The sequence below is a fragment of the Rhinopithecus roxellana genome, chromosome 3, assembly GCF_007565055.1.
Source record: "Rhinopithecus roxellana isolate Shanxi Qingling chromosome 3, ASM756505v1, whole genome shotgun sequence".
Taxonomy (NCBI): Eukaryota; Metazoa; Chordata; class Mammalia; order Primates; family Cercopithecidae; genus Rhinopithecus; species Rhinopithecus roxellana.
In genome coordinates, this window is record NC_044551.1 from 168,307,538 (window position 1) to 168,330,118 (window position 22,581).

The 22,581-nt window shown below is 40.3% G+C and overlaps 1 protein-coding gene across 2 annotated transcripts in view; it reads left to right on the forward strand.

The window, feature by feature from the left end:
- The first annotated feature begins 8,190 nt into the window (after positions 1–8,190).
- CPEB4 (cytoplasmic polyadenylation element binding protein 4) overlaps positions 8,191–22,581 on the forward strand; it is a 78,554-nt gene continuing 64,163 nt past the window's right edge. For both annotated transcript variants that reach the window (XM_010373340.2, XM_010373341.2), the window contains exon 1: positions 8,191–10,759. In XM_010373340.2, the coding sequence (XP_010371642.1) occupies positions 9,635–10,759 (1,125 nt within the window). In that variant the 5' untranslated portion in view covers positions 8,191–9,634. The remainder of the gene's footprint in view (positions 10,760–22,581) is intronic.

Sequence of the window (22,581 nt, forward strand, 5' to 3'; positions counted from 1 at the left end):
GAGAGCACTGTTTATCAAATGTTCCAAAGCATGCTTGTAATTCAACCTAACATTTAGTATTTGGACTTATTTTGTGACTCGCATAGAAGAAGAAACACATTAATTAATTCAGCCTTAATTCAACAAACACTCATTAAAGACTTACTATGTGCTGGACACAATGCTGGGCCCAGGGAACACCAAAGAGAAAAGAAAAGAGTTCCTGACCTGGTGGAGGAGCAACTCCAGTAGGTAGGAGCTAAATGGTCAATTCCATAATTGCCAATTATGCAGCTAAGTGTCCATGCCAACCTAGGAGAACCTTCTGTTCGAAAGGCACAGAAGGCCATGCATGCTTAAGTAGGAGCTCCCTGGGCAAACAAAGCAGGTGAGACCTACGGCAATTTTATGGTGGGCATACGATACACTTGTTGATTCCTCCAGAGCCTTTCCCTCCTCCTTTGCTAGCTGAGTCCTGATTTCGTTTATGTTTTAGGTGGAGCTCCTTTGGTCTCAGGGAAGGTGGGTCCATGTCTGATCTATATCAAGGAATGTGACCCAGCTCTGACCAAAAAGATGTAACAGGGAGTGAGCAAGTGGAAAAGGCCTTTCCTATCTCATCAGAGGAATGTTCATGATGAGAAACTCTAGGCTCTTTGCAGCCCTTTCCCTCTAGCTTCTGAATGCCTGTATGATGACAGGGACTGTGGCAGATTTCTTAAGACCTTGGAGGGAAGACCAAAAACGTCTACAGATTCCAACCCAGATCCCTGACATCACTGGCCTGCCAGCACCAGCAACCACCCACCTCCAGCCTTCTTGGTGTGTGAGAGAAGTAACCTCCCATTGTTTAAGGCACTGTGTTACTTGCTGCAAATAGCATTCATGACTTATTGCAAGTTTGTGGAAACGCACGTTTTTCAGTGTGCTTGGAGCAATACTCTTAAAGGGTTGCAAGAGATGATGCTGAGACGTCAAGCAGGTGCCAGGCTGTTGAGGGCCCTGAGGCCACATTAAAGGAGTTTAGCAGTGCTTTCCAGGCAATGGGTCCTTTCCCAGTGGGATACATGAGATGACTGGAGGCAGCACACATATAAGGCAATGCATAATCTTGAATCATACAACCAGACATTTAGCTCTGTCCCCATTCTCTTTCAGTCCTTCTAATTGCATAAAGAAGATCTTTCAAAATTGGCCTAGGGTCTGGCCACGGTGGCTCACGTCTTAATCCCATCAGTTTGGGAGGCCAAGGTGGAAGGATCGCTTGAGCCCAGGAGTTGAAGACCAGCCTGCGCAATATGGTGAGACTCTGCCTTTACAAAAAATTTAAAAAATTATTAGCCGGGCATGGTGATGCACACCTGTGGTTCCAGCTACTCAGGAGGTTGAGGTGAGAGGATGGCTTGAGCCTAGGAAGGGGAGGCTGCAGTGAGACAAGGTGGGAGAGCCGTTGTTCTCTCTCTGGGTGACAGAGACCCTGTCTGTTAAAAAACAGAAAAAAAAAAATTGACTTAGGAAGTCTTTACTCTCTCCAACCTTATTAATCCTCCTTTTCAACAAAGAGAAATAATTTTGATAATTACCTTTTGGTTATAGCAAGTGGTAGTTGTTTTTCATTTTGGTTGGTGAATTAAGTTTCCTTGAATGTATACTTATTCAAATTTTTTAAAAAGTGAGTCAACTTACTGAAAAATATTGAATAGGTGATAGTGTAGGAGCTACACCTACATGGCAAAAATGGCAACGCTGTAATGAAAAACACTGAAGTTTGAAAAATACAGTTGAGTACATCAGGGAGCCACTTAAAGTGTTTAAGCAATGGAGTGATGTAATTAGACTCCCCATTTACAAAGACTCAGTGGACGAGGCCAGACATTAAGCCTGAAAATGACTTTTGAAAAACAAAACAAAACAAAACAAATTTCAGATGAGAAATGACCAGACTTGAAGCAAAGCACGAGACAGGGAGAAAAGGAGATGCTAAGGTGGGAAAAGGAGGAAAACTTAGGGACCAACAGTAAAAGGATGGAGAGGGAGAGGGAGGAGTTTGGGATGATTCCACAGTTTGGCTTAGGTAACTGAAAGAATGAATCATGGCACCATTAAATGAGCTAGAGAAAATGGGAGGAGGACTGGGGCTGGAGGGAGGGTGATGGGTGCAGTGGGCCACATTGAATTGATAGCCTCTCATTAAACCCAGATGGTGCTGTAGACCAATGGTTCTCAACGTGTGTTCACCAAAACATCAGCATAGCCTGGAAACTTGCTAGAAATGCAAATTCTTGGCACCACCCATACTTATTGAATGAGAAATTCTAGTCTGGTTTCACTAGCTCTCTAGGTGATTCTGATGCATGATTAAATTCAAGGACCACTGAGCAGGAGACAGAATTCTGAATCAAGACACCTGGACAAAAAAAAACCTGGATTATTTCAGACAAGGCCTTTCCTTGGGCCTCAGTTTCCTCAGTTGCAAAATGAGGGATTGACTGCGCTATAAGATCTCCAGTAAGTCACCAAACCTCACTGGGTCTCAGTACTTTACACCTAAATTACCATCTCCCCCTTCTTCTTTAGTAATAGAACCCCAATTTTTAACTAAGTACTTGGGAGTCCAGAATAAAGACCATACTTTCCAATCTCTTTTGCCACCAGGTATGTGACTAAGTTATGACCGATGTGCAGAGAATGGAAGTAATGTGTGTGTCATCTGAAACGTTTCCTCAAAGAGAAGAGTTCTGTCCTTTTTCATCTTTTCCTCTGTCCTTTGGTCTGGAATGCAGACATGATGGCTGGAGCTTGATCAGCCATCTTGTATCATGAGGGAGAAATCATACTTGGAGGACAGAAGAGCAATGAGTTAGAAGGAAGCTGGGTTTCTGATGACTCATTGAAACCACCCACTGGCTCTATGTTAACTCTTCTAAACTTCTTTAAAGTGAGAAAGGAAACATTTTACTCTAGCCATTTTTATTTTTGACTTTCTGTGCTCTTACATTATTACTAGAAAATCCCTTGTACCTTACACTTTCATTAAAAAATACTATGAGAAAACTGAATCAGAATATTTGGGGGCAGGGCCTAGGAATCTGCATTTGATGACTTCTCTTGGGAACTGATGAACTCTAAAGTTTGAGGTTGGGTGCCTAGGAATTAACTCATATTATTGTTTTATAGTAATATATATATACTCCAAGAACAAGGGAGTAAGAAATTTGGATATTAAAAAGATTATTTTGGTTTTTGTTTTTGCACATATTGATGGCTTTCTTTGCACTTCTTTTGCTTAGGGGTTCAGAATTGAAACTCTTTGTAGTACAAATTCTGGCCATAAGGAAACCGTCAGACAAACTGGACTAGTGCCTGTGAGCTTATGGCTATGTTAGGGCTAGAATTTTGATCCCTGACTCCCAGCTATCCGACCTCTGGACCCTGCAGCTTCCCTGCAATCTCTGAAAAGTTACTTTTTTCCCAGCATTGCAGGTGAAAATCCTCCAGCCTAGCCACAAACTGTTACAGGGCAGCTGTTCAGCACCATGGCTACAGTTTTGATAGAGAAAGCGAAGTGTGTACAGTCAAAACAGCAAAGGGTAATCTAGGCCCGCAGCCTGGCCACATAGGTGGCTGGAGCCACAAAAGAATCCAACTCATCCCAAAGTGATGCGTGTCACAATCTGGAAGGTCAACTCCCTGCTCTAGCTCACCTAAATCTTTGCCAGCATACGACAATTTCAAGTGAAGCATATCTGTGTCCTGGACCTTTCCAAACCATTTATTCAATAACAATGCATTGGAGGGACTGGCTTCACAACTCACTATCAAAATGGCTTGTTAACTATTCACTCTGTGTTAATGATAATACCTCAAATGGGAAGGTAGGAAGAAAATCACGTTTAAAAGGCAGAGGGCTTAAACAGGTTGCAAAACAACAAACAGAAGAAAACACGACCCAGCATTAGTTGTAAAAAAAAAAAAATTTGGTTATTTCTAAGTAAATATGCACACTTTCCAATACTGAAAGAGAGTGAAGATCGGAAGTGGGGTTTAATAGAACCTGCTTTCACGACTTAGTTTTGTTTCTATCAAGCTTGCCTTATGGTAGTGAGCTCCCAGGTACTCTTGGAGAAGAGGATATTCCAAAGGTAATTTCACCTTTCTTTCTTCCCCTACCTTCAGAGGCCCTGCCTTTGAATATTATTATTATTTTTTTAGTTTCATTAAAACATATATTCCACCACTACATCAGAATGCTTATTAACGTTGCCAGGCAAAGTAACTGCTGGGTATTAATCTCTTGGAGGCCTGGACTATATGCTTGTCCAGACTTGTCTTCTCAGTACAGCTCACTAACCAAAACCAACACCAAGGACACAGTGTCCTTCAATTCAATTACAGAAAGTTCCTGGGCCGCTAACTCTAAAAGGATCAAGTGCTTTAAATATTTCTGTGTGCAATAAGCAGGGCTCATGTAATGAGCCTTTTTTGTATGTGTGTCATATTTGTATAATGTGTCCCTGTGTCTGATGTAAAGGAACTAAACAGGGCCACTGCCTTGTACAACTCCACTGGATGCATGCACATACTAGTCTGTGGTGCCTTACGGAGTTGTACAGTGCACAACCAGGGCAGTCTTGGGTAGTGGTTCTGATTGTTGGTCATTAGACAGGTCTTTGGGGAGCTTGGGTGTGGGCTGTTGGGAGAAGGCTGACAATGTATGCTTCAAGGAAAGTAGGGGGGACATTAGAGCTGGATTGGGGCAGAGTTCACCCTGTGTGATGATGAGGTGAGATTTATACTGCTTGCCAAGTTTAAAAAAGGCTGGTGAAGGAGATATTAATGTCTTGCTTCCTGGGAGGCTGTAGGTTCTGGGTGTGGTTGACCTCAAACCCCAGAGGGGGCTGGGCAGTAGCCAGCAGGTTACAGGCATTCCTCAGCCTACAATTTCTCTGAAGGTGTGTTAGCCCTCACTGTACTAGATAGGGATGGAGCTGTTTAATTTTTTTTTTTTTTACTAGTAGCATGTTAATGTTTGGGCAGAACTTGCTTTCCCTGCAACCCAAAAACTTTCTGGTGAGCACACCTCATGAGAAGGGCTCTCTTCTGCCAGCAGAGTGCTCAAGCCAGCACTCACCTACATCTATAGATCCTTTTGGAGATCCTAAATGGAGCTGCTGAATTGTTGTCATAGTTACCATGGGAAGTTTCTGAGGTCAGAATGTTTAAAAGGAGTGCAGCCCTGGGCTCTGGGTATCCTGGGTTCCTGAGTAGGCAACTGATGCAAAAAAAAAAAAAAAAGAAAAAAAAGAAAATAATAGGTTTCCCCTTCCTTCTTCCATATTTCCAGTCCCTAAGCAAAAGTCTGATGTCTCAGTGGTCATCCTAGCTCCAAACCATCCCAAATCTACTGCCCACACCTGACTTAGCCTTAAAAGATTAGCCTGACGTGGCAGCACCTGACTGTGGCCCTGGGTGTCTCCACCTTTTATCAACCAAGACAAGTTCCTGGATTCCCTTGTGCCGGCAGCTGCTTCTAGGCAAAAGACACTTGCGAAGGAATTCCCTGCATTTAATGTGTTAAAAAGGAAGTGACATTTTTGAACACCTCTGATATGGTTTGGCTCTGTGTCCCCACCCAAATCTTATCTCAAATTGTAATCCCTACGTGTAGAAAGAGGGAAGTGATTGGATCCAGGGGGCAGTTTCCCCATGCTGTTCTCTTGATAGTGAGTTCTCATGAGATCTGATGGTTTTACAAGTGTTTGACAGTTCTTCTTTCATTCTGGTCTCTCCTGCCGCCTTGTGAAGAAAGTGCTTGCTTCCCCTTCGCCTTCCAGCATGATTGTAAGTTTCCTGAGGCTTCCCCAGTCATGTGGAACTGTGGGTGAATTAAACCTCTTTCCTTTATAAATTACCCAGTCTTCAGTATTTCTTTATAGCAGTGTGAAAATGGACTAAGAAAACTTTTTAGGAGTCCAGCACTTCACATGTATCTCATGTAATTTACAAACTTAGCAAGAGAGGAAATATCATTCACATTTTATCTAGGAGGAACCGAGGGCTTATAGAGGTGATGCCCAGGTCTGCACAGCTAGGAAGCAGCAGAGCTGGGATTCAAATTCAGGGCTGTTTGGTACCAAAGGTGCTCTTTTTTCCAAGTCATGGCTGCCATTTTAGCCACTGATAATTAGTAGCTCTGAGGGACCCTCAGCCATCTACTGGGCATGGAACATTCATTTGTTCATTCGATAAATGTGTTTTGAGTCTGCTCTGTGCCAGACCCTCTTCTGGCCACTGGGGACATAAAGATAAATCAGACACAACCTCTGCCCTTAAGAAACTAACCCACTGACAACCAGCAGTAATTAAAAGAGAGGAATCTACAAGATATTAGAGAGAGGGCCAGTCAAGGAAACCATTCTGGAGGAAATGACACCTGACGTAACCAGATAATTTTCCAGGCATGTCCAGTTGTAGGGAATAAACAGCAGGTAAGACCCAATCTCTATGCTCAAAGAATCCATAGAAGAGTTACAGAGACAAGACTCATGCTCATGACACAATGAAACAGAATAAAATCACCAATTGAAGGCCCTCAGGTGTTCTACATGGAAGTGATGGAGGATTGACAGACTGAGGCAGAAGTTAAGACCATTAGAGGAAGGCTATGGAAATGAAATGGAAGCCGCCTTTGTTCACGCTATTCTTCATTAATCTTGGTATCTTATTTTTCCCTCTAGTTTTGCCAGTTACTTCTGGCTCTACCCTGATTTCTTTGTTCATTTTCCTTCCTGCTAAAGGAAAATACTCACTTATTTAACATCTTTAAAGCTGTGCTGAAAGCAAAGCATTATCCTAAGCCCTGATGGTGGTCATAGCATTGGAAATGTACAAAGATAAACAAGACATTAAAGCCCTTGAGTAGCAAACAAATAATGAAAAGTCTGACATGTGAGCTCCAAACCAAATGGCAAAAGGAAGAAAATAATTAATTCAGACTTGGAAACGGGGTGAGGGGTGGGGGATGGGGGATGGGTGGAAGGCGTGGTGGTGGGGTGGGAGACTGTCACCAGGCAAGACTTCATTGTTGCTGGTTTGTTCATTCACATTTTCAGGATTCATTCACTGATGTCTCCTATCTACAGTGTCTGCTCCTCAAAGAGCCCACAGTCCAGCACAGGTCTGGAAGACATAACAATCACAATATAGTGTGAGAAATAAGCACGAGACCTAAACAGGGCCATGGACGCTTATAAGAGAGAATTCAGAAGATACTGTTGGTGGCTTTTGAACTGATTCCTAAAAATAAATGGAAATTACCAAAGGAGAAGAGTGGAAAAGGCATGTAAAAAGGCATTGAGAGTGTGTTTGGAGGGGGCTGAGGCACTAAGATATATTACCCATTAGGTAGAAAGACTTGAATACCAGACTAACAAGTTTGGCCTTTATCTTCGAAATAATGGGCAACCATAGAAGAAATCGGTGCATGTGAGGGCCAAGATAAAATTTTTGTTTTGGAATTTTCCCTTTGGTATTGCGTGTAAGGTGTACTAGAACGGGACGGTACGGGGGCTTAGCCACAGACGCCTCAGCTCCATCTCTATGCCTGTGAGACTGCACCACATGTGAGCCTAGCTGAATGGGAGAGTGGGAGGTGCGGGTGAGTGCTTGGAAGGTTAAGGGAGAGTCCCCTCGTGAGGTCTACATTCTGGGCAAGGGCAAACGCAGTTCTAGGCACCGCACAGCTGCTGGGAAGACCCGCCTCCCCTTCCAGATCCCTCTGGGGCGGAGCTCGGGCCAGAGCACGTGATGCTTGGAGCACCACCTTTACTGTGGGCACTCTTCTCATTCATCCGCGGTTTCACGGGCCACCACTTCGATCTCTAACACGTTGACCGTATGCCTTCGTGAGCGAGGAATCCGTTCTCCTTTACACATCCCTATTGCTCCTCCTGCAAAGCCCAGTTAGGGAAGAGAAATATCAAAGGAGTCCCTTGCCCACACAAAAGATGGCGACTTGCTGCGCTCACTCTGAGTGGGGAGAGCGGGTTCCAGGAGCCCGGCCTCACTGGGCGAGGCTCAGACGGAAGAGGCGTCTCTGGAGGTAACTTTTCGACCTTCCTGGGAGTAGCTCTGAAGCGAGGGGGCGTGGCCTAGTCTGAGTTCTAACAGATGATTGGTCTTCCGGCAGGTAGGTGGGGTATGCGCGCTACCCCACCCCTCTCTCTTCGAACCGGAAGTGTCTCTGGGTCTTTCCAGCTGGTTGTCATTTCACTCGGCTCGGTCCTGAGGAGAAGGACTCAGCCGCGGCTGCGGGACCCGGGCACCGGGAGGCGGTGGCGGCGGCGGCGGCAGTAGCAGCAGCGGCGACAGCAGAGGAGGAAGAGAAGGAAGAAGGAAAGAAAAAGAAGAACCAGGAGGAGTCCTCAACAACGACAGCGGGGACTGCGGGACCAGGGTAAAGCGGCGACGGCGGCGACGGCCCAGCAACCGTGAGGAGAAACAAAAGCCTTCTAAATTATAGTTTAAAAAACATTCTGGGAGAAAGAGAGAGAAAGCCGAGGGGGGAGGCCCTTCTCCTTTAAAATAACTACGGTAGTGGGTTTTTCCTTTTTTTCCTCTTTTTTCCCTCTCTGCGGAGAATCGAACTGAGGGAACTGAACAAACCGCCCCTGGGTCCCATGAGGGAAAAAAAACCCGGAGCCGCAGAGAGGGGAAGAGGCAGAAACCGCAGGACCTTCCAGGTCGCCCCCTCGGTCCCCGCACCCCCGGGCCGCCCGCTCACCCTCGTCGAGTCTCGCTAACCCCTCCTGATCGCGACCCCCACAAGAGGGAGAAACGGGTGTTTCCAACCCCTTTCATGGGGGAGAGGAAGCCGCGGGGAGCCCAGGAACAGCGACCGCAGCAAGATCTGCACCCGGAGCCTCAGGAACAGCCCCAGAGGCCAAAACTGCACCCTGCGAAAGAGCAGAAAACAGGACCAGGAACAGCAGAAACCTCCCTGCAATCATCTTTCCATTAGTCAATGCTGATTTCCTCTCCCGAAACCAGGAATTCACTTCCCACCCCAGATAACCTAATATAATCTATATATATAAATATATAATATATAATGTTCTTAAATTATTCCTGATTTTTTTTAACCAAGCTGCCAAGAAAAGAACGTATTCCCCTCTTAGCCCTATTCTAATTTTTATGTGAGTGAATCTAAACTGCTGAGGAAAACCATATGTGATTGTTAAATTATATATATCTATATTTTTACTCCGCGCAAGGCTTATTCTTCTACATCCATAGATGCTTGAGAAGCTCTGTTTTTGTTATTCATGTACATTTTCCTTTGGAAAAAGAAAGCGCCTATTTTACTAACCAAAGACTTGATTTTTACCCTCTTCATTTTTATTCCCTCCTAAAAATAAGCCCAATTGGATCCATGTCAATGTTTTAAGAGATTTTTTAAGAGTTGTTTTTTTCTGTCAGAGACCAGAATTCCAAATCAGAACAATTTAAGGTGATAAGCTGCGATCTTTGAGCTAGGCTATAAATAAGACATTTCAAGCAGGCAAGCAAACAACTTAAATTTTGGGTAGAGGAAAAAAAGGCGTGAGGCATCAGGTTGTCATTTTTTATTGTGAGATTCTGCTCCTAAAAATAATAAATGGGGGATTACGGGTTTGGAGTGCTAGTGCAAAGCAATACTGGGAATAAATCTGCTTTTCCAGTCAGATTCCATCCACATCTGCAGCCTCCACACCATCACCAAAATGCCACCCCCAGCCCTGCTGCTTTTATAAATAATAACACAGCTGCCAATGGCAGCAGTGCTGGGTCAGCTTGGCTTTTTCCTGCTCCAGCTACGCATAACATTCAGGATGAGATCTTGGGGTCAGAAAAAGCAAAAAGTCAGCAACAGGAACAGCAAGACCCTTTAGAAAAGCAGCAGCTTTCCCCAAGTCCAGGTCAGGAAGCTGGAATACTGCCTGAAACCGAGAAGGCAAAATCAGAAGAAAATCAAGGGGACAATTCTTCGGAAAATGGCAATGGGAAGGAGAAAATAAGAATCGAATCTCCAGTGTTGACAGGGTTTGACTATCAAGAAGCCACTGGGCTGGGTACTTCAACCCAACCCTTGACATCTAGTGCATCGTCTCTTACTGGTTTCAGTAACTGGTCAGCAGCGATAGCGCCTTCCTCCTCTACAATAATCAATGAAGATGCAAGTTTCTTTCACCAGGGAGGGGTCCCTGCTGCTTCGGCTAATAACGGTGCTCTGTTGTTTCAAAATTTTCCCCATCATGTCAGCCCTGGCTTTGGAGGCAGCTTCTCTCCTCAGATCGGGCCTCTCTCACAGCACCACCCACATCACCCTCATTTCCAGCATCATCACAGCCAGCATCAGCAGCAAAGGAGGTCTCCTGCCAGTCCCCATCCCCCACCCTTCACACATAGAAATGCTGCTTTTAACCAGCTGCCTCATTTGGCGAATAATCTTAACAAACCCCCCTCTCCATGGAGCAGCTACCAGAGTCCGTCACCAACACCCTCCTCTTCCTGGAGCCCAGGCGGTGGTGGATATGGTGGCTGGGGAGGTTCCCAAGGCCGAGATCACCGCAGAGGGCTGAATGGTGGAATAACTCCCCTGAACTCCATCTCGCCTTTGAAGAAAAATTTTGCAAGCAATCATATTCAGCTCCAGAAGTATGCTCGCCCCAGCTCTGCCTTTGCACCTAAATCCTGGATGGAAGATAGCTTGAACAGGGCTGACAACATTTTTCCTTTTCCGGTAAGATTATGTTCCATTAGTAGATTAGGATGAATAAGGAAATAGCATGGTGTGATATCTGTGTAACTAGAGTTTGAAGTGCCCGTATTCACATCAGAGCTTTTCTTAGATTGAAAATGATTCAATAACCAGACTTTATTTTAGCAGGAGCGTAATTGGAACAAAATATTCAGCTGTTTCTTTGGCAGTTTTCTAAATTGTAGCCTTAATCTTGTCATAGATAATTATGAATACCTAGTAGCTGGTGATGTAATAATTATTAACTCTAATACCTTTCTTGCCTGACATGAGAATCAGGGTCAGTTTTTTCCCCTACTTATTTAGATGAGAATAAATAATATATAGATATAAATATATTTCATTGCAGAAACTAATGAATGTTTTCTGAAGTAACTATATAACTAAACAAATTTCTTTTGACACTGTAAGGTAGTGACTCACTGACAACCAGCTATTGAATTACAGTTTTCTCTCTGGTTGGTTGCATTTTAAAACTGGAAACTCTCTGAACCTTGTAGGTCTGAACAGCCTGAATTGATGGATTTGCCAATTCCTCTTAAACCTCTTCAAATTTTGGCCTACCTTGCATGAGTAAGGACTATCTAGTGAGAGAAATGATCTAAATGTTTTCTTCATCCCCATTTATTTTTGAACACTGTGAAACTGTTCATCTCAGAGTGACTCTTTATGCCTTTCACCCATTTGCTTATTTTCCAGTGTTAACATTGGAGGTATAGATAATTAAACCATTCCTAAAAATAGATCCAGGCAAAGATCATTTGTCTTTCTTGCTACCAGAATATCTTTATTCTGGCAAGAGTCATTGATGTTTTTGAATTAATGAGCAGCAAGTTAGGTTGATATGAACAAGATAAAGGGAATTTCATAGGTGGTTGACCATCAGATGCTCCACTAAATGTGTATACTTTGAGGGTATGATTGTATGTGTTTAGGAAATTTATAAGGGGTAAGAATCTAGCATTGAATCTAGTTTTCCCAGCAACCTCACAGGGTGAATTCTGTTAATATCTCGATTTTACAGATGCAGAAATTGAATATGAGAAATATATAATAACTTAGCCAAGGGTACACAGCTGGTCAGAGTACAAATTCTAAGTTAAAAAAAAAGACAAGGATTGAAAATATGTATACATACATGTGTGCACATACACATGTGCTATAGCTAGAGGGTTACTTTAGAAATATTTCTGCAAAGGCTAAAACAGATTACAGAATCATTGCACTGTTCCCAAATATGATGTTAGCCCTAGCAGAATTATTTGTTTTAATTAGTAATTGGCTGAGAGAGAGGGGAAGTTTGCTAAGAGAACCCTATGTCATTCCTTCCCTGAGGATTCAGGTGCAGTACATCTTAAAATACGTGGGTATATTTAGTTTTTGACTTTTAAAAATGATTTTTTTTTTCCTATCAAAAAGCTGTTGGCATTTGCTTTAAAGGTTTTCAGTTGTTAAAACCAAAGATCAGTTACTGTGTTTTAGTGGTCAGGTAAAAAGGCTGTTTAAGACATTGACAATCCCATGAAGTCCGTTTTTAAAAAGTTGCCTTTGATATTCCTTTGAACATCAATTTAAAGAAAATTTAATGCAAAGATAAGTTTTATGAATTATTCTTATATTTGCTAATTTTAAAAAATGTAAGTTAACATTCAATACATTTTAACTGGATTAAGATTTGGCTCAAAATCAAAATAAGAAAAAATACACCTTTTTTCTTATTTTGCTGCCATATGCTGGCACAATGAATTGATGTGGCCTCACGGTTTGGTTCCCATTCTCAGCCTACTGACTTTTGATAAAGATTGCTTTAGGAAAAATGAAAAGTTCAGACAATGAATAAAATATACATATATGCACATTAATATTTTTTGCTGTTGGGCTAATAGAGTGTGTGTTATGTGTGAAATCTTTTTGAACAGTTTCTTTGGAGATTAAGTTGATTTATGAAATAATAGTTAGACTAAGGTTGATACTAAATATATTGTTAGAAACTAACTTTTCCCTTGGAATTGCTGTCTTTTATATTGATTATGGGAAAAGGATGGGTCAGTGTACCTGACTTTCAAATATGGTAAGATTCAAAAATAAATTGTTAATTCTGCTCCCCATTCCCACCATTTGTAGCTCTGTGTGTGTGTGTGTGTGTGTGTGTATGTGTGTGTGTGAGAGAGCACGCACACATGTTTGAGGAGAGAGAGCTAGCAGTGGGGTGATCTGAAAGTCACAAGAGAAATAAGTAGTTTGAAAAAAATATGACAAGAAACTCCTAAATGGGTTTTGAAAAAGTCTAAAGAAGTAAGTAAACTGACTACTGTGATTCTTACTTAAATGAATGCTGTTCTTTTTGCTTTTTAAAAACCAATAATTCTTGTGAATTAGTTATTTTTGAGAAAAAAGTATCATTTTAAATTGGTATAAGTAACTTGGTTAAATTTGTCTTATTTAAATTTATGACTTATAGGCACATGCCTGTAAGTAATCCCATCTACTTGGGAGGCTGAGGCAGGAGGATTGCATGAGCCCAGGAGTTTGGGACCAACCTGGGCAACATAGTGAGACCCCCGTCTCAAAAAAGTAAATAATTTATAACTTAAACACTACTAATTTTAGGAAAGAAATTTTATAGATATTACCATTTCAATTTAATTACTATTAAAAAGAATTCCTTTCTTCTGCAATATTTCTCATAGGGACAAAAAAGAATAAAAAGAATTCCTTAGGTGTGATAGAGAGATCTTGAAACTTACCACAGACATTAAAGGATAGTGCTTACGTGAGTACATTATAATAGTGGTATTCAATCAGAGGCCAGCACGTTATTGTTACATTAAAAGGAAATAATTTACCTGAAGTGTAACCGATAGTAGGCAATGTTTATTTTAATTTGAAATAAACCAGAATGATTTTTACATTTGTTTACTGCAGGTTTGGGTATATATAATGAATTAAAATTAATAACTTTTTAAATTCATAATCCCCCCCTCCCAATAGCTGATAAGGGAAGACATTTTATTTGGAGGATTTTTGTATATTAAAATGTGTTTCTAAGTTATTTTTGCTTAGCTTAAAGCTTCATTACATGAATTCAGAGGGCATCCCTCAAATCCTGATTTTGTTTGTTTGTTTTTTTGAGACAGGATCTCACTTTGTCACTCAGGCTAGAGTGCAGTGGCATAATCACAGCTCACTGCAGCCTTGACCTCCCTGGGCTCAAGAGATCCTCTCACCTCAGCTTCCCCAGTGGCTGGGACTATAGGCACACACTACTATGTCCGGCTAATTTTTGTATTTAGAGACAGGGTTTCACCATGTTGTCCAGGCTGGTTTCAAACTCCTGGGCTCAAGCAATCCACTTGCCGTGCTGAGATTACAGGTGTGAGCCACTGTGCCTGGCCGAAATCCTGTTTTTAGACACAGCTAAAGTAATATGTATATAATAATAGCTAACATGTGGCCGGGTGTGGTAGCTCACGCCTGTAATCCCAGCACTTTGGGAGGCTGAGGTGGGCAGACCACTTGAGGTCAAGAGTTGAAGACTGGCTTGGCCAACATGGTGAAACCCTGTCTCTACTGAAAATACAAAAGTTAGCCGGGCATCGTGGTGGGTGCCTGTAATCCCAGCTACTCCAGAGGCTGAGGCAGAATGTCTTGATCCCCGGAGGCAGAGGTTGCAGTGAGCTGAGATCATGCCACTGCTCTCTAGCCTGGGGGACAGAGACTCTGTCTCAAAAAAAAAAAAAAGAAAAAAGAAAAATCTAACATGCCTCCTGTGTTCTAAATGTTTTACGTGTATTGATTCATTTAATTCGTTCAACAATCCTATGAAGCAGAAATTATTATTTTTATTCACAGACAAGATTTGGCTGTTAATCATTAGACTACAGTGCCTCTTCACGTAATGATAATATGTCAGGGGGATAGTGGGTGCAGGTGGGACCGGAAGGGAGAGTGGCTCCCAGACGCATGTAAGATGAGAGGAAAAATTTTACAGTAATACATGATGATCAAAGGCTGATTGTAGATAGAGTATTGAAAGGGGAAAATAATTGAGTATACTTGTTTATCAACTTTAAATGTTAAACTTAGATAATATTTAGATCAATGCTTTTGTTTTACATTTTGAGCACATGTTATATACCAGGCACTGGGCTAGGTGCTTTCAAATATGTTATTTTGCTTCATATGTAGGGTTTCTCAGCCCTGTGACATGTGGTTTTATTGTCCCAATTTCAAAATGAAGGTCCATATTCTCGTGACTACAGGCGTGATTTGACCCTTACTGTAAGCGGAAAAAAAAGTCCTGTCTTACCAAACATGTCTTGGAATTCTGACGTCCAAAGCAGATAATATATTGGGGCGCCTGCCAGTAATTATGTTTGAATATAGCATTTCTTTGGAGGAGTGCCTAGATCTTCTGTCCTTACAGGAAAGTAAAGGAGAATTACTTAGTATATGTGCTGACATCCTCTTAACTGCAGCTCAATTATGTTGCCACTTTCGTTAGCTAAGCATCAGGTAGGAAGGAAAAAGACAAAATCTGTATGTCACAAAGACTATCCTAAAACTTGTTTGATAGGGTAACAAGTGTATAGATCCTCAAACTTATATACTGCATCTTATATTTGCAAACGGAACACCGCTGCAGTGCTTCAGTTCTGAAAGTCATGGTGGATTATTAAAATTGTCTAATGTGCAACCTCATTACATTTTCTTGTTTCTTAATACAGTATCGTTCCAAGAGGGATCTTTGCATAGGAAACATTTTCTTTGACTTAGAAAGGGAGAAACCAATTTTTTCACAGTAAATTATGGGTCGGATGTTCTAGGTCTAGCAGAACTGACATATTGGAAAAATCTTCCTCTCTGTAGAAGGCTGTTTAACTAGGTTGGATAGCTTTTCTGATGAAATTAAAACTAATTCCAGGGTAGAGTTTTTTTATTTTTTTTTTATGTTCAGAGAAACATGGCATATGATCAGCACATTGTTCCAGCACCTTTCAGGAAAAACCTGTTTATTGCAGGCCTAATGAATGTGGTTGTTGCTAATTGCAACTAGAAAGATGCTACTTACTTCATGCGTTTAAGTTTTTGAAAGTCATCCTTGTTGGTGTTCCTAAGAAAGAAATGGGGAACGTAGTTTTTAAATTAATATATGCCTTGGTTTGGATTTGACAGTCTCAGTTTATTTTCCTTATGACTTTTTCTCTGTTTTGCTAGGAGGAAAATAAGCTTGATAATTCACTGTCATATTTTTTCAGTGCTGTATTGTACCTCAGTTTTTGGTCTCATCACACATAAGATAATGTGAATAATGTGTTTCTCTTTAAGGCAGAGAACTTATAATGTGAACATTTTAACTTTTTGTGACAAAATTCATTTTATTTTATGTTTAATTGTTCAAAACTGCCTTGCAGAAATTAAAAGTACATTTTACCATGATAAATTTAGAGCAGGGTATTTTTTAAATTCGATTTTATTATAGATTCCCATCCATTTTTTTCCATCACATTTTATCTTATTGAAACAGAATGAGTTCCACCTTTAAGTTTTTAAAAAATACTTAGTAGATAGAAAGATAAAGGTCAACACCTTTATCTTTTCAGTCAATTCCTGAAGGTGAAAAGTGAATAATTATTGAGAAAGGCAATTTTGTGAGCCCAAAAATGTTGAGTGAAGCATAGGCTGTGGACTCAGACTTAAGTTTGACTCTGAATTTGAATATAATTATTTACTATATGAAGCTGTTGTAAAAATAAACAAAATGCATATATAAAGCTTTAAAAATTTGTATCTGAACTCTAATGAGCAGTGTGACCTTGAGTAAATCTTTTAAATTCCAGAAGAAAATATGGTATCAAGAAAATAATACCTGACCAGGCATGGTGGCTCACACCTGTAATCCTAGCACTTTGGGAGGCTGAGGTGGGCGGATCACTTGAGCCCAGGAATTTGAGACCAGGCCTGGGCAACATGGTCAGACCCCGTCTCTACAGAAAATACAAAAACTTTTTCTGAAATATAATAATACCTAACAGTGAAGGGTAATGTGAGGCCCCTTATGTATGTGGCCATATTAGGTTGGTTAACTTTTTAAATTTAAAATATGGCTTTCTAATATTGAATAAAGTTATGAAATTAGTTACAAATATAGCTGTGTTACTGTGAAATATTTTAGTCATGCTTATCTTGCTGTATATGCTTTATTGAATAAGCTATAGATGCAACCCCAGACAGATAAAATATTTAGCAGAATTGTCGATTTTCTTGAAGAGAAAGAGAAGTTTTCTAACTCAATATAAGCTTAAACTTTGATTAGCATTGACGGCCTGTTTCTTTCAGTATTTTGAAAGATTTTGGCTACAGTTGTTTTATGAAGAACTTTAGAACATGTGATTGCTTTTGCGTACATTAGAGGAGACTACATTTTAATGGAGAATTTATGATTTTTCAGTAAGAGATATGAAAGGGTGCCATAGATTTGAATCGAGAATAGTTTGGCTTTTATCCTGGAATCAAGAGTTTTTAAAAAAATATTGTAATATATTTAGCACACATTTATTGAAGTACCTACTATGTTATAGACTAGGCACAGGACTGTCATAAAAAATATCAGTAACATGGTTTGTAATGTATTTTTGACCTGTGCTAATCTTTCAGTAAGACTGAACATGCATGTTTTTCTCTTAAACATTATAAACAAATTATCAACTAGCCCAATAGTTTCATTTCATTTTAATCTATAAGTTGTTTAATCTTTAAGGCAAACTAACAGATTCAATTTTAGCTATAACAAAAAATTGTATAAATGGCATTTCCAAACACTTTTATTAACATAGTCATTAATGTGTTTATAAATGTATGCTTATATTTGGAAATTTTAAATTTTTAGAAAATTTGTAATTTTTTTTGGGAAAATATTTGGAAAATGTAATTATCAATTATAAATACACACTTGTATGAGTTACTTGTATATTTATATATAACATGTGCTTATTTACATTCTATGACAAAATGGTACCACAAAAGGCAAACTTTAACTTGGATAGCAGAATTCTGGTCCCGTTACATGCCAAAGAAAAACTCCATCAGCTATCTATAGGTACTTATTCATGTTTACAAATGGAATTATTCAAGTTCAAAGCTCTAGGCTGTACAAGCACATTTTATATTGTAGGTATTTTGGTTGGGCAATTTCTATTTGCTGAAGATTTATCAGATATATTCCAATCATTTTTTTGTAGACCAAAACTAAGTTATAATTAGTTCCTCAGTATTATATATTTTAAGTCTATATTTATTTAAAAATACCGTGTAACAATTTAAATAATAATTCTTCCAGGTATTCTTGAGGAATGCATCTAGTCAATAGGATCATGGTACTAGTCAGTAAAATAGTTGCTGCCATTTTATTGTCTATGAGACCTTAAAAAAATAAAACTCAATATAAGAACGTGACTCAGAATGTTCATATACTCTGAAAAAATGTTGTTAGAAAAATATCTTAGTTAATGGAAGTCAGATCTGGGTTCCAGATACGGCTCGGCCACTCATTAGCTATGTGACCTAGGCAAGCTACACCACCTTCTGGGTCCTTTATTTTCTCATTTCTTTTGTCTGGTATTTTTGAGGATAAAATGAGATATGTCTAATGTTTGACTTCTAGAAGATTCTATTGTTTTAAGAAAGCAAGTCGTCAAACAGAAATATTAAGTCACAGTTTTATTCAAAGTATAGCACAATTTCTTAAAATCTGAAAACCCATGTATAACTGGTGTGTGATAATTTGAACTTAATTTTATTTTTTGAGACAAGGTCTCACTCTGTCACTCAGACTGGAGTGCAGTAGCGCGATCTTGGTTCACTGCAACCACCACCTCCCAGGTTCAAGCAATTCTCGTTCTTCAGCCTCTCCAGTAGCTGGAACTACAGGCGTGTGCCACCAGGCCCATCTAATTTTTGTACTTTTTAGTTCACCATGTTGGCCAGGCTGGTCTCGAACTCTTGACCTCAGGTGATCCACTTGCTTTGGCCTCCGGAAGTGCTGGGATTATAGGCGTGAGCCACTGCACCTGGCCTGAACTTAATTTAAAAAAAATAAAATACAATTCCTAAAGTCACTATACTTAAATAATGGTGGGACTGAGGCTAGATGACACACTGATTTTCTTGAACACTGCTGAAAGTGACCAACTGGTGATATCTTTTTTTCTCTGTTGGTAAAGCACCCCCTGACCCATGTCTTCTTAAATTTTTATTATGGAAAAACTTAAACATATTCCATGGTAGACAGAATAGTCTAGTGAACTCCCATGTACATGTCACCTGGCTTCAACAATTATCAGCTCCTGGACAATCCTGTTTCATCTATACCCTTAACCTTCTCTCTCCCCTTTTGTATTATTTTGAAGCAGTTGCCTCATATATTATTTCATCTGTAAATGATTTAGTATGTGTCTCTAGAAGGAGTCTTTAAAAGAAAACATTAACAATTTTTTCAAGTTGTTTTTTTAAAGAAGGGTAGTGAGAAAATGAAGCAAGGCCCACGTTTCTGTTGTACCTGCTCAGCCTGTTTCACTGCTCAACCTGCTGCCAACAGTGGTGGACCACTATTGGCTTCATCTCCTCCTTCTGTAACATAGAAAAATAAGAGATCCAGTTAAAGCACCCAAATACCAGCTGGTGATTCGAAATTTGGGAGGAGAGTATACTGTTTTCCTCCCTTCATCTTACCCTTTCTCTAGGTTCACACTTCTGTGGACTTGTGGGTAAGACCTCTGAAAGGAAAGATGAGAGAGATAACAGGACAGGACTGAGCTTTTATGGTTGTTGTCTTTTTTGTTTTTCTGTTTTTTAAGAGGAATGTAGAGGTTTGGGGTCCCTTGCAGACTTTTAGACTGAGTCAACTTTTTAAATTTCTTGTTTGCTTTCAGTGCACAAATGTTTGATGCTTTTGAAGGGCCATGGGCTGAGGATGCTTAACTATGGCAAATGTGATCCTTCTGCTCCTGAAGTGTACTGGCCGGTGACCTCCTCTTTGTGCCTGAGTGATGGGGAATGCCTTCTGCCCAGGAGATTCTGGAGAACTATGGATGGGGGTCGGGGGGAGTTGTGAGAGTCTGGAAATGTGGAGGCTGGGCACAGGCTGCTTTTTGAGATCACTGTCAAGGCTCACAAAAGAGAAGAGATGCTGAGGGTTACAAGACATAAGCTTCAGTTTAGGAATACAGATTGTGCATTGGCCAGGTGTGGCTCACGCCTGTCATCCCAGCACTTCAAGAGGCCAAGGTGGGCGGATCACCTGAGGTCAGGAGTTAGAGACCAGCCTGACCAAAATGGAGAAACCCCATCTATACTAAAAATACAAAATTAGCCTGGTGTGGTGGCGGGCACCTATAGTTCCAGCTACTCAGGAGGCTGAGGCAGAAGAATCACTTGAACCTGGGAGACAGAGATTGCGGTGAGCCAAGATTGCGCCACTGCACTCCAGCCTTGACAACAACAGCAAAACTCTGTCTCAAAAAAAAAAAAAAAAAGGTTGTGCATTAGGGTGGACTCCTCTGCCTGCTGACTCTGTACCTTGCTCAGGCCTAGCAGACATGGAGAAGAGGAACTCTAACAGCCAGTCGAGGTCAAATGACTTCATTCCTCAAGGCTGAGTGTTAGTATCGTTTACCTGCTTGCCTGCTTTCCTTGAACTAATGACTTCTTGCCCTGAATAGCTTATTAGAGAGAAGAAGTCTTATACTGATAGTTTTGGGGTCATAGGTTTGAACTTATTTTGATTATCTCTATGAAAACAGGTTATAGAAAATAGCACAGAATGGCTGACTTATTCGGATACAACTGATATCTAATTTAAAATGTGAGTTTCATGCTTTTTTCATTACACCATAGAGAGAAGGGGCAGAGAAATGTTTATTGAATGCGTTCACCGACTGCCATGCCTTGTGCTCCTGCTGCCCATATACCTTATCTCATTGGCTTTTCACCACAGTTTTATAAGGGAGGTGCTGTTATCCTCATTTTGCTGATGAAATTAAGGTTCCATGATGTTGCAGCATCAAGATCACTTGCTTAGTATGTTTGATACTTAGTATCACAAGTATCAAAGCTTGTGATAGATTTTAATTATTTCTTTCTGCTAGGCAAGATTAGTATGAACAAATTGTCAAGAAGAAGAAAAGGTCTATTGATTCAGGAACTGACTAATCAAGCCTAGAATGATCATTTGGTTTTTTAATACAAATAAGTGATGACAAGAAATGTTTATCATTTTAAGGATTTATAATGCTCAAAATGAATGTGATTTATTTAGTGAAGGTGCAATAAAAAATGTTCTCAGAGGCTTTCTGGAGAGAGCTTATTTGTCAATTCACATGGCACCCAAATGGAGCTGTTGATCCAAGGTAATACACTGAAGATATTCATTCATTTACTTATAGATTATAATTCTATTAGGGAACATGTGGTAACCTAAGATCTGTTAGACTCTACCTTCATTACAGGAGTCATAATGAAAAAGTACTGATTGAAGAGGGAACTTGCTAAGAAGTGTGAGATGCTGTTAAATGTGGTCCCTCCTGCTTCAGATAATTACTGCTTTAACTTTAATCTCTGATGCTCGTTGTCTTCATTCAGGCCACGTATATATAGTGAAGGATTTCATACCTTGCAGGTAACAATAGAGCAAAAATTCTAGGCCCAAACAAAACTTCACTTAAACCACTTTTCCTGAGCATCTGCTCTGAAGTCAGACTCTACCAGTTACTGTGTGACTTTGTAGGGCAATTAGTAACTTCTCCTAGCTTCATTTGCCTACAATGGGGATAATAAATGACAGTACTGACTTACATGATGGTTGTGAGGAATCAATATATGTAAATGTTATGTAATTCATGTAAGATGCACAACACAGAGCTAGGAGGAACATGTTAGCCGCTTTCTATATCGGTGGTGATGGCTTTACGGCATGCTACAAGCTGTGGATATGAAAATGAGTGAAGCTCATGGTGCCTGGTGATACTGATAAGCTCTGTATAACAGAGCTTATCACTATCTTGTGGGATGTCAGAATGCTAGGGAGACATAAGGGAAAAGGGATTTGCTGCCTGCGTAGGGATGTGAGGGTCATTTGGAAGTGGAAACTTGAAAGTTGACTGGATAGTCCACTCTTGATAATCTGTGAATTTACATATTATTTAATTCAAGAGGAATATTTACATTTTGGCAAATCTTGAATTGAAACTCCCATAGTTACCTGTGATTAATTATGGGCTCTACTGGCATCTCAAAATTTCTATTTATTTTGGCGACACACTGGCGTACACTTTCCTTTCAAACCAAAATATTTTCCCTCCTTTCTTTACCAGGGAAAGTTTAAGCCAGAAAGAGAAAGTTCATAGCCTGGTACAGATATATAGCAGTCTGAGAAGTGATGATCACAGTAATAGATGTTTTTATAGAAATAGAATGAGTCAAGGGATAGCTGAATTTTGGCTTCAGTTCTTAATAATGTGGTTACATTCAGTTAATTACATTTTGTGTTTTAGACTCAGTCTAGTAATGCCAAAACATACTAGCTCAAGTATAAAAAGAAGCAATAATAGGGTGGTGGTGGTGGTGGTGGTGGTGGGTAGCATGGGTTATATTTAGATGAGAACATTTAAGCTCAGTACAGTTATTGCCTCTGAGCACAGAACCTAACTGTGAACATCCCAGCATCCAAGAGAAAAATGTAACATGATGAGTGATGTAAATCTCATTCTCTCGTGAAAATGAGCATACTTTTAAACAAGAGTGAAATA